The 13,283-nt window shown below is 36.5% G+C and overlaps 1 protein-coding gene across 2 annotated transcripts in view; it reads left to right on the plus strand.

Annotated features, from left to right (window-relative positions):
* Positions 1–11,430, plus strand: part of LOC139945879 (receptor-type tyrosine-protein phosphatase mu-like) — a 46,934-nt gene extending 35,504 nt beyond the window's left edge. For both annotated transcript variants that reach the window (XM_071943379.1, XM_071943380.1), the window contains 9 exons: positions 345–480; positions 1,193–1,342; positions 3,682–3,781; positions 4,377–4,453; positions 5,131–5,262; positions 5,993–6,124; positions 7,955–8,109; positions 9,189–9,324; positions 9,849–11,430. In XM_071943379.1, coding sequence (XP_071799480.1) covers positions 345–480; positions 1,193–1,342; positions 3,682–3,781; positions 4,377–4,453; positions 5,131–5,262; positions 5,993–6,124; positions 7,955–8,109; positions 9,189–9,324; positions 9,849–9,935 — 1,105 coding nt within the window. In that variant the 3' untranslated portion in view covers positions 9,936–11,430. The remainder of the gene's footprint in view (positions 1–344; positions 481–1,192; positions 1,343–3,681; positions 3,782–4,376; positions 4,454–5,130; positions 5,263–5,992; positions 6,125–7,954; positions 8,110–9,188; positions 9,325–9,848) is intronic.
* The last annotated feature ends 1,853 nt before the right edge of the window (positions 11,431–13,283 follow it).

The following is a 13,283-nucleotide window of genomic DNA, read 5'->3' on the forward strand; positions in this document are numbered from 1 at the left end:
CTATCTCTGCAACCAGGGGTAAATGGGTACCTGCGAGGGCAGAGATGGTTCTTGCGTTTGTTAGCCGAGTAGCGCAATTTATGCCCAGTGACCAGCTGTCGATTTCACAAAGAGTTAGGACTCGTCTTATCTCGAGTTAGGACGAGTAACTCTTCCTAACTTAGGATTAATCTTAAGGTATGCATGCTACACAGTGCAGGGTTGTGACTCGTCCCAAGTCCTAAGATTAGTCTTAAGTTAGGAAGAGTGTTGTGAAATCGACGGCACTGGGGTTATAATGATCATGTTGAAAGCGTTCTGAGACGCCATTCGGTTGTGAAAATGCGTCTTTGGTTTGTTTACAGTGCTGGAGTTGGTCGTACAGGGACGTATATTGCCTTGGACGCCATGTTGGAACAGGCCCAGGCTGAAGGACAGATTGATGTACTCAACTTTGTTCGCGAGATGAGAGACAAGCGCTACTTGATGGTGCAGACAATAGTAAGAACGGATATACTACAACTTAATGACGTTCAAGATCGATGTCAATGTCCATTGAAAAATGCTATACATGTTTTGTATTCACTTCAAACGGTTTAGTTGAGCATAATACTTTATCAAGCTATCCAACAATGTTTCTCAGAGTTTTAATACAGAATCAGATCAAGATAAATCTCGTATCTGAGAAATATCTGTTCCAGTTCCTTATCAAATCAATTACTCATTTGTATCTGTTTGTTATCCCTTAAAGGCAGTGGACACTATTGGTAATTGTCAAAGCCTAGCCTTCACAGTTGGTGTGTCTCAACATATGCATAAAATAACAAACCCTGTGAAAATTTGAGCTCAATCGGTCATCGAAGTTGCGAGATAATAATGATAGAAAAATAACCCTTGTCACACGAAGTTGTGTGCGTTTAGATGGTTGATTTCGAGACCCCAAGTTCTAAATTTGAGGTCTCGAAATCAAATTCGTGGAAAATTACTTCTTTCTCGAAAACTATGTAACTTTAGAGGGAGCTGTTTCTCACAATGTTTTATACTATCAACCTCTCCCTATTACTCGTGACCATGTAAGGTTCTATGCTGATAGTTATTTTGAGTATTTACCAATAGTGTCCACTGTCTTTAAGGCACAGTTAACTACATTCAACTTTTTTTTCTTTTCAATAACACAACCTTGAAATATTCAGTTTATTCCTTAATTTCCAAGGACCAATTTAAGTTTATCTACGAGGCTTTGTTGGAGTCCAGTCTGTCCGAGAACACTGCCATCTCAGTGGATCGATTCCAGCAAGATCTTACCAAGCTAAAAAAGCGTGATAAGAAAACCGGAACTGACGGCATCAAGGACCAATTTAAAGTTTGTATATTTTAGTTATTTTATATTAAAATGAAGTGGAGTTTCTGACTTTTAAAATCACCTAATAAATAAAACGGGAACAGCATACAGGGCAAAACAAACATGAGATAAAAGGCAACCAAGTGTAACATGCCATAAAGACATTATACACTGGCATGCCATAGTTCGAGTTAATAATACTTAAGTTTGGGTTGAACTGAAAACTCCGGATTACCGTGCCAGAGCTCTAATGATTGCGGTCTCCCTCTGTTCGGCGGTGGCAGTCAGATGGCATTTCAAATTAGTTTAAAACAAATGTCGCGTTAAAGACATTGACACTATTGGTGATGGCCAAAGACTAGTCTTCTCACTTGCTGTATCTCAACATATTCATACAATAACAAACCTGTCAATATTTGAGGTCAATCGGTCGTCGAAGTTGCGAGATAATAATGAAAGAAAAAACAACCATGTCACACGGACTTGTGTGCTTTCAGATGCTTGATTTCGAGACCTCAAATTCTAAATCTCAGGTCTCGAAATCAAATTCGTGGAAAATTAATTCTTTCTCGAAAACACTTCAGAGGAAGCCGTTTCTCACAATGTTTTATACTACCAACCTCTCCCCATTACTCGTTACCAAATGAGGTTTTATGCTAATAATTATTTTGAGTAATTACCAATAGTGTACACTGCCTTTAATTCATTTGCTGCCAGTTGGTTCGTAAAGCCGGGTGTATTAAAGACACTGGACACTATTGGTAATTGTCAAAGACCAGTCTCCTCACTTGGTGTATCTCAATATGCACAAAATAACAAACCTGTGAAAAATTGAACTCTCGTCGAAGTTGCGAGATAATAATTGAAGAAAAAATACCCTTGTCACACGAAGTTGTCTGCGAGCAGATGCTTGATTTCGGGACATCAAATTATAATTCTGAGGTCTCGAAATCAAATTCAAAAATTTTAGTGAAAAAATTACCTCTTTCTCGAAAACTACGTTACCTCAGTTGGGGCCGTTTCTCACAGTGTTTTATACCATCAACATCACTCCTTTGCTTGTTACCAAGCAAGTTTTTATTATGCTAACAGTTATTTTGAGTAGTAACCAATAGTTTCCAGTGCCAACAGTAATTACCAACAGTTTGTAATGCCTCTGATTGGCATCTATGAATAAAGCCATTGGAATTATTATGGAGACCATCCACATGAGGGATAGCTCAGGAAGAACGCATGTACATTTATCCGGAGGTCGCAGGTTCAAATCTTGCTCTGGTCTTTTTTTCCTTGTTTAGTGTAGACCAGATTAAAAAAAGGGCTCTAGTTAAGGGAGTGAGCGGCATTTTTGAGTAAAAGTTGGTAACCCATCCAACTTAACTTGACCTTGTTTAGGGATAGCTGGAACAAAAAATAAATCATTTAAGTGTAAGCATTGATTAAAGGAGCATTTTTGTCAGAATAGCTCAAAATACTTAGAGTGCGAAAATCAAGCAACATTTTGAAGTGTTTCAGTTTGATGTCACTTAATATAACCCAGTGTATAAAGAAACAAATGTTATGTAGGAATTGGGCTCCCATCCTTGTCCTTAAAGAGACATTTAAAAAAAAAAAAATTAATAGTACACAACACATTGCAATTCAATTGTGCAATGACTTGAGAGAAAAACACAAACCATCATGCAGTTGGACTATCATTAACAGGAAAACTGATAAGCAAACATAAATAAAACAATGCCATACTACATTATATGGCATTGTAAATGTGAATGTTTGGGAGATAAAGTTACATGACATTACAAAAATGCCTCAATGGAATCGACTCCAGAATCAAAGCATTTCATTAAAGCTGATATTTACCAAAATAAAATAGTATTTTTCCAATAATTTATCTGCTTTTATGTTCTGATATAAGTATACCGGAGAATGTATCCTTGTACCACTGAAACAACACTGAAACACAAACACATAGGCTACGTATGCCAAAAACACCACACATTTATGCCCCTTCAAGTTTCACTTTTTTACAAGTAGTTCAGGTTTTGATGGACACTTTAGGTTATGTAGCCTAAAATTGATGATTTGGTATTCATATTTCATTACGAGTTGGACATTAATATTGAAACAGCCAATCTTGTCTTTTTATGCATTGGTATCACAGCAGCTTAGTGCAAGGAGGCATCTACTTATCAGTGTAGGTCATCCTTTGCAGCATCCACATTGACTGGGAAGTCAATTGTTTTTGTTGACAACTGAAACCCTAGACTATAACATGTACAGAATTCATTTTTTAATTAATGATCAAATCCGTTTTCCTTGTGCTATAACTGTACGTTATAGTTGTGAGTTGTTTGCCTTGATAGATGCTGGAAACTTTCACTGCATCAATGAGTGACGACCAATGCTGTGGTGGGAGGCAGCCTGACAACGCAGACAAGAACAGATTTGAGGATTGCATTCCAAGTAGGTCAACATTCAAAACAACATCAACAATGTTTTTGTGTTTGTTTAGTAGTCAATATAGTGTATTCATAAATACCCCAGACAGTTTCGCTTTTCCTATTGGTGGAGAGCGCGCCACGTTGGTGTGTATAAACCGTTTATGACCAGTAAAAAGTGTTGAAACATGGGCGTGACACGCGAGCTTGCACCTTGTTCAGACAGTTTCTTCATTCCTATTGGTCGAGAGCAACGGCGGAAACAGTTGTGCCACATCACGCGATACGCGTGACGCGCACAGAATTCCCTTAGGGAGTTGTTTACCCGAGGGCGGCGGAGGGCTTTACCATTTCATAGCTGGAGGGGTGTTGTGTTGAAAGAAATCATTGAACAATATAATTTTTGCATTTATTTAACTTTTTGACCAACAAGTTTTGATGTTTTTGACCGAAAAGGTATTTATGAACTGGAATCAAAGTGTGTTGAATCGGTAAAATTATCAAGAACCAGGCCTCATTGGGATTAAACCACTAGTTGAAAACCTCTTCACCACACATTGATTCCCTTATTAAGTGTCTTTATAGAAAAACAAAATTAGACAACTTCTGGTCAATTGCAGGGGACAGCACCCGGCCATATCTCATGACAGACGGCGGAGAAGGTAGCACAAATTACATCAATGCTGCTTTTCTAGATGTAAGTATCACTTTGATTTTTTTCGAAAGGAATGTCAAACAAATATTTGTTGTCATTAATATCAAAAATATGCACTGCCTTCCTTCCCATATGTACCAATCATAAATAATAAAGCCTTATTTGTCGCAATCTTTAATTTTGGTTTTATTCTAATTTACACCGTTGTGTGTTGGAACAATATACTCGTTCTTTATCAACCATAATAGTTATTTTCTAGTTATCAATGTATGTTCTGCTATTAAAGGCAGTGGACAATATTGGTAATTACTCAAAATAATTATTGGAACAAAACCTTTCTTGGTGATGAGTAATGGGGATAGGTTGATGGTATAAAGTATTGTGAGAAACGGCTCCCTCTGAAGTGCCATAGTTTTCGAGAAAGAAGTAATTTTCCATGAACTTGATTTCGAGACCTCAGATTTAGAACTTGAGGTCTCGAAATCAACCATCTAAACGCACACAAATTCGTGTGACAAGGACTATTTTTCTTTCATTATTATCTCACAACTTCGATGACTGATTGAGCTCAAGTTTTCACAGGTTTGTTATTTTATGCATATGTTGAGATACACCAACTGTGAAGACTGGTCTTTGACAATTACCAATAGTGTCCACTGCCTTTAAAGGAAATGTTCAACATGGGAATCTACTGTATGTCTGTTTTTTTTATTCTCCAGGGTTTTAGTGGCAATCATTCGTACCTTGCCACCCAAGCCCCCCTACCGACTACAATCGGTGACATCTGGCGAATGGTGTTTGACTACAAATCGCCTTGCATCGTTTTGCTCAACTCCATGGACAACGACCTGGTTTGCTTTTTTATAGTTTCTGTATTGCATATTTTTCAAACGGGTGTTCACTCCTGTTATTATATACATTAGTAATAATTAATATACAATAGTTGTAACATCATGACGAACTATGTTGACAATAAAGGCAAAGCGTGATCTGTACCAGCGGTAGCTGCCCACACAAAGTTCATTTAAAACAAATCAATGCCTTGTTTGTATCAGTGTCAAAAATTATAAATTAGTGTCAGAGAAACCTCGTTTGGCCTGTTCAGTTGTATGAATACTTCACCCAATGCCTTCTATCCACTGGGCTTGTGTACTAGCAGCATTAAATAAATAAATTATACATACATACAAAAAAGCCAGCCCTAGGTCTATATTTTTGCCCAAAATATTGTTTTTGTTTTTGCGTAAAAATGGTTTTCTGCAAATCCAAGGACTGTCGGCAGCAGCTGATTTGATATCAATATTTATTTATTATTCTTCATCAAGATGTAAACATGAAATCTAGCTTAAAGGGTTTAAGATATATCAGCCGTCGATTTCACAAAACGCTAAGATTAATCTTAACTCGAGTTAGGTAACTCGTCCTAACTTAGGATTAATCTTACGGTCTGCATGCTACAGTGCAGGGTTGGGACTCGTCCTATAAGTTCTAAGTTTAATCTTAAGTTTGGAAGAGTTTTGTGAAATTGACAGCAGGTCTTCAGTTCACCATAGCTTTTTAAACTTTTGATTCCGGGTGCAGAGCATCCCACAGTACTGGCCGGAGGAGGGCAGCATGAGCTTTGGACCACTGACTGTCAAGTTACTGAGTGTGGATCAACGCGACGAGGACATGATTGTGCGACAGTTCGGCATCGTAAACACCGCCAGAAATGTAAGTGTCATTTGAATGAAGATAAGTGATAACCAAGTCACATATATAGTCTTCAATGCTATCTTAGGGTGCGTTCTATTAGCTTACCCGGGTCGACCCCGCGGTGCTCACTATAGGGTTAGCCCCTGACAAGAGCTAATCGAACAAATGAAAAATGAGTAAAAAAATGTCATGAAAATACGTTTTTACATGCTGAAATAATTTTCGTCTCATGATCACTGAGACAAAAAGTATTTTCATGACATTGTTAAACCCATTTCTTAAAATCTACAACACCTCAGCCAGTAATATTTTCAGGGAAGCTTTCTACTATCATTATCTTCAAACTGTGTAAGTTTAGTGTAAATCTGTACATATTAAAGTCACCTGGAAATATATATTTTTTTCTTTCAAACATAAGAGTATATGCTTACGAACAATAAAACCATTTTTTTAGTAATTGTTTGTCACGATTTATATGTTTAAAAATATATAAAGTTGCTTGGGGGCTGACTCCGCCTCCCCCTTTTGTGACGTCATTCTAGGCAGACTTTGCCTGCAATGTGTATAGTAAACACACGTGCAAAGTAATTGTACGTCCAAGTCGTGAGTTGGTATGTTTCAAAAAGTGTTTTTCTGCATTCAGCAGCAATACACCTGGTCGGCATTGCCGGAAAAAACTAAACATTTTTTTGGGGTAAACGTACAAACTCACGACTTGGTCCGTACATGTACTTTGCAATTGTGTTTACTCTACGCATTACAGGCAAAGTCTGCCTCGATTGACATCACGAACAGCGCCCCCTCGGGTCGAGTCTACTCTTAAATTTGTAAATAACATAAGAACCGATTTTTTAAAACCTTAACTTATTCACATTCAACTCATCAAAACACACATATTAGTGACAAAAGCTTTATTTTGAAAAAATACCACTTCCAGGTGACTTTAACTGTTTCCCCTCGAGAATATTGAGAAACTAAGGCTAATCAACTCGTATAAACGGCTCTATATATGGGCAGCCGGTTTCACAAAACGTGACGATTAATCCTAGCTCGAGTTGAGACGAGCAACCCGCCCTAACTTTGGATGGGTTCAATCCTTCCTACGCCTTTGGATACGGAACTTAACTCGTACTAAGTCCTAAGATTAATCCTAAGTAAGGAAGAGTTTGGTGACATCGACGTCGGGACTCGCAACAAAACCAATGAATAAAAAAAATAAAAAATATAAAAATAAAAAAATATAAAAAAGTGACCTCGCTCGAGAAAAAGTGGAAGAAAATAAAGTTTTATCGCGGTTTATCATTTGCGGGTTAGGTTTATCATTTTCGGTCGATCATTTTTGCTCACTGTATTGACAGTTCCCGGAGACTAAAACAATTGTGACTGCTCTGATTTAAAGGCAGTGTACACTATTGGTAATTACTCAAAATAATTATTAGCATAAAACCTTTCTTGGTGACGAGTAATGGGGAGAGGTTGATGGTATAAAACATTGCGAGAAACGGCTCCCTCTGAAGTGCCATAGTTTTTGAGAAAGAGTAATTTTCCATGAATTTGATTTCAAGACCTCAAGTTTAGAACTTGAGGTCTCGAAATCAACCATCTAAACGCACACAACTTCGTGTGACAAGGGTGTTTTTTTCTTTCATTATTATCTCGCAAGTTCGATGACCAATTGAGCTCAAATTTTCACAGGTTTGTTATTTTATGCATATGTTGAGATACACCAGCTGTGGAGGCTAGTCTTTGACAATTACCTATAGTGTCCACTGCCTTTAATGTGATAAATAATCAATCTATACTTAACCCAAAAGGTAATACGTAAAATATGACTGTTCAATCCTTTAGAAGGAAGATATGCAGACTGTATGTCAAATCCAATTCCTGCAATGGCCATCGGGGAAAGATGTCCCCAACTCCCCTTCAAGCCTCCTCAAGGTGTTGGAGACTGTCAAGACGTGGAGAAAAGGGCATCCTGATGGACCACTTACTGTGCAATGCATGTACGTTTACTTTACTTTTGTCTGACGGATTTTTTTTTTTTTGTACGAGAAACAGTATTCATTTTAAAACTGTGTTCCGTTGCATGTGCTTCCCGTCATCGAAAGGTTATTCGCTGTTGGATATCGAATAAATACATTTTAAATAAAATACCATTTCTTTGGTGAAGACAATACAATATCGGTGCATAAGGGTGTATTAAAACTTGTCCTCTGATAAAAGCACTGTAACTTTGACATTGGATTTGATCAGATTGGATTTATTTATTTAATTGACACTAAAAAAAACCTTAAGAAAACTTGACATCCACTGGCCAAATACAAGTATACACAATCAATATCAAAACTATATAAATTACAAAATAAGTTAAGTTAGAAATCTAAAGCAACAAAAGACCCGCACACTAGAAGAAATGCACCATCCAAAACAACGCCAACCGGTCACATGGGGCACCAAGACAACAACAGACTGGACAAACACCCAGCCTTCATACCCCCGTGTCAGCTAACGCTGCCCGACCAATCCATTCCAACAGTTAACAAACTAATATATTTTCTGCAAGAATATTATGAATCTTGAACTTAATAAAAGACTAGCTCTTCAAGCATTAACCATTAATTCAACCAATGGCGTTCTAATGATGACGACCAGCCCACTGTTCCTGCAATAGTTGTGCCATAATTAGTGCAGACTCGGTGTTTAAGGTCATAGTGGCAAAACGTCCACGGTCTTCCAGGGTAGGATTCGAACCCCATAACATGCACATCCTGTTTCAGATGTCACAAAGGACCTCTATAAGTTGGCAAACACAGCTGAGGTGATTTCTACACATTGGAACAAAGGCCACCACAATAATTGAATTTCTTTGTTCAACTTGGTCCACACGGAAAAATTCAAACAAAAGTGGATGAATAGAACAAGATTAGCAAGTTTCTGGCACGCACTAAGGAATGTATACTCGTTTGATGACCCGGGACATTTCGAATCTCATACAGAAGTTGTTAGGTTACGCAACAACCAATTATGCAATACTATGCATCCGTGCTAAATTTTGAAGGTAACGATTTACCCACTTTTTCAGTGACGGTGAAGGTTGCAGTGGGACATTCTGCACCCTGGTCACCCTCTTAGATCGACTAGAGCAGGATGGGGTCATTGACGTCTTCCAGGCAGTTAAGAAACTCCGCTCAACTCGAGCTGGAATGGTCAAAACATTGGTAAGTGAAAGTTAAAGATAAAAGCTAACCCTTTACTTTCAACTCTTTGTCCAGACACTATCCTGACAGAGGTGTTATTAGTTGTTTTTCTCTGTGGTGGTTAAACTGGACCTACTAAATATCAAGCTAAGAACAAGGAGAGCCACACAATGTTGTGACTTGGAACACTTTGGTGGTCCTATTCAATTAAAAAACGGTTTTCGTTGTAAAAGTCTGAAGAAAAAAAACGGCTTTCATTGTTTTAGTATTATATCATTGTATTGGAATATTAATTGGATAGGCAAATTACAACAGTTTTATTCCCAGTTATAATGTGAGGGGAAATGTTAAGCAATTTTCTTTAAAAACCACATCGCGAGGAATTGAAATAAATTGTTACTGAACGTATTATTGGACCAAAGTCACCGCCATGGCAGATATTTTGATTTATGCAGTGCACAATCGTTTGATGGAATATGTGTGTCCTACACACCTCACTGCTCCCAATAGCGTGTTTATCTTCACTGTTCTTGGTTTTATCTCAGGCTCAGTACCAACTGTGTTACCAGGTGATGACGTGGTATCTGGAATCAGCTTCGGGTTCGTCAATCTATGAGAACTTACGTCGTTAAGATGTTTTTCAAGACACTGGACACTAGGCCTATTGGTAACTGTCAGAGACAAGTCTTTTCACTTCTCAACATATGCAAAAAAATTACAAGCCTGTACAAATTTGAGCGTAATTGGTTGTCGAAGTTGCGATATAATAATGAAAAAAGAAAAGAAAAAAAAACCTGGTCACACGAAGTTGTGTGCTTTCAGATGCTTGATTTCGAGACCTCAAATTCTAAATAGTCTGAGGTCTCGCAATCAAATTCGTGGAAAATTACCTCTTTCTCGAAAACTGCGGTACTTCAGAAGGAGCCGTTTCTCACAATACTATCAACCTCTCCCCATTACTGGTTACCAAGGGTTTTGTGCTAATAATTATTTTGATTAGTTACCAATAGTGCCCACTGCTTTTAAGTAACATTTTTTATCATTACCCAGACCTCGGAGAAAAACACACGACGGTACGTCAAAAATAGCAATCTTTGAAGTCTGCTTTTTGCTTTTCAAAACTAGGAATGACGATTTTTCAAAAAAACTAAGTTTTGAATGACGAGACAGTTACTATTACGTTTATTAACCAAAATTATTGTTATTATTTTGTTTTAATTTTCATTATTAAGTTTGATATTCACATAACCTTTGTTAACACGATTACACGTAATGGTTCAGTTAAAAGTTAGTATATATAGGCAGCGCATTGGGCCACATAAAACTATTGTCATTGTTTGTTCATAACCTTGGTAATATAAAAACAAATAACAATATTAACAAGAACAAGTTAACATACAGTAGAAAATCATTGACATGCCATAATCTTCTTGTTTTTATTATACGTTTCCGTTAAACTTACTGATAACTTCCATGCACAGGACGTATTGGTATTACAAAGGGTGATACATTTTGCATAGTGCCAGGAAACATAAATACGACAGTAAAACGCATTGCGGAAGGAGACTTTTAAAGAAGATATTTAAAGATTAAAGCAACTTTGAAAATATTTTTTTTTTCGGGAAAAAGGTACCGGTCGAGGTTTATAATAATAATACATAACATTAATAATGGAAATTTATAGAGCGTGTAATCCATGTAAACATGCTCTTGGGCGCTGCACAATTAAAAGAAAACCTATTAGAAACCATACAGTTAAAACACCCAAGAGAAGTCCCGTAAATAAACATGAAATAAATGCAGAATTTCTACACAACAATCAGTAATTAAAAAACACTGAGAATAAACCCTAGTTAACAAGCTGAAATTGCTACAGAAAAAAAAATCCAAAACGAGAGATTCCGTAGGAGTGCCCTGCGCTCAACACACGTTCACACGAAAATTTTAATAAAGAAAAAACAAAATAACAACTTATCCTGACATAACAAACTTGTCAGGCTAAAAATACATTTTGAACAATTAAGTAGATTCAAAAGGGTGTAGAGGGGTTATAGCAGATTCAAAATTGTAGTTAAAAGGGTATTCTGTACTTTTTTTTTTAACAAAAAAAACACAATGTCCACAGATTTACATTAAACTTACACAGTTTGAAGATTATGATAGTAGAAAGCTTCCCTTGAAATTTTACTTACTGAGGTGCTGTAGTTTTTGAGAAATGAGTAAAAGTAATAATTCAGTTCTCAGTTTCAGCATGTAAAAACGTATTAACCAGTTATGCTATGATTTTGGTATAATCATTTTGGTCTCATGAGACCATAATAATTTTGTGACTTGTTTTACTAATTTCTCAAGAACTACACAACCTTAGTTAGTAATATTTGAAGGGAAGCTTTCCACTATCAATATCTTCAAACCCTGTAAGTTTAATGTAAATATGTGGACATTTTGAAAAAGTACCCAAATCCTTTAAGTAATGGAAGGAAATAAGTCACTCTTTATTTGTTGGCTTGGGTGGCAGAATAGCCGTTGAACCGACACCTTTTTATTTATAAGCGTAATGTACTTCCAAAACAGAACCTTGCTATGCAGGGTTTTACTTCAACTCGATTATTAAAGGAACACGTTGCCTTGGATCGGTCGAGTTGGTCTTTGAAAAGCGTTTGTAACCGTTTGTTATAAAATGCATATGGTTAGAAAGATGATTTAAAAGTAGAATACAATGATCCATACAAATTTGCCACGAAATTGAGTGGTTTTCCTTTTACTTTGCAAACTAACACGGTCGGCCATTTATGGGAGTCAAAACCATAAATGGCCCATCGTGTTAGTCGACGAGGTAAAAGGAAATCCACGCAATTTCGAGTGATACTTGTGTGGATCACTATACTCTACTTTTAAAATATCTTTCTAACGTATGCATTTTATAACAAACGGTCACAAACGCTTTTCAAAGACCAACTCGACTGATCCAATGCAACGTGTTCCTTTAGTATTAAATCTCTAAAAAAGGTTATGTAAATACTCGCATACAGTTAAACGTGTGTCAACGTTGTTACTGTATGCGAGCAATTAAATTAGCCATTTTTTCTTCTTTTTAGATCTAAAATTAATTGATTTGTGGTTGAACAAAGACAATTGACTAGTCCAACTTTAGTCAATTATCTTTGTGCAACCCCAACTCTCTTGTGGTTTACAAAAAAATATATATTGAATTGAAACCCTGCAGCTAAGGGCCTGTTTGGTTGCCAACCCTCTCTAACCAAATCACTGACACATGATGATATACCCCTCACTACGAACCATGGCATATGAGCTGACACAAACGTTTTTACGGAGTGGTTAAACCAATGAATAGTGTAAATCAGTCGACTGAAAGAAATTATGAAAATAAGTAAACAAGTAATATATTAATACTCCATACAGTACATAACGGCATGTTTGTTTTACTTGTAACAGATGAAGGTAATCCTGAAATAATCGCTACATGTTGAAGAAAAGTCTGTTTAAAATTCGAACCTTCCAACAATAAGTGGTATTAGTATAAAAATCATAATAAAATCACGAGTTTGTTTTTATTGTTTTCACGTGAATATTTATGTAAATAAAAGGTGATAAGTGATACTGGGCTGCTTTCGAAAATAGTTCTTTATTTTAATTGTATAAGAGTTAGTTTTCATTTGCTGATAAGTATGCTAATTTTTTTTATTAATTGTTTTTACTGTGTAAATACTTGCGATATTTTGTTTAGTCAATTATTTTTTACGTTACGTGTGAACACGTTTTGTTTGTTTGACCTGTTTTGTTTCTCCCTTATTAAAATTACAAATAATTATTTTACACCTCTAAAAGAAACAAAAGTTGTGACATGAAATTATTCTGTCATTTCGAGAGAAATACAAATATCCACGATATTCTGTTTTTCCTTAAAATTAGTTTCTGAGGTCAATGCAACCAAACAATTAAATAAAATGACTTGTTTT

The sequence above is a fragment of the Asterias amurensis genome, chromosome 13 (genome assembly GCF_032118995.1).
Source record: "Asterias amurensis chromosome 13, ASM3211899v1".
NCBI lineage: Eukaryota > Metazoa > Echinodermata > Asteroidea > Forcipulatida > Asteriidae > Asterias > Asterias amurensis.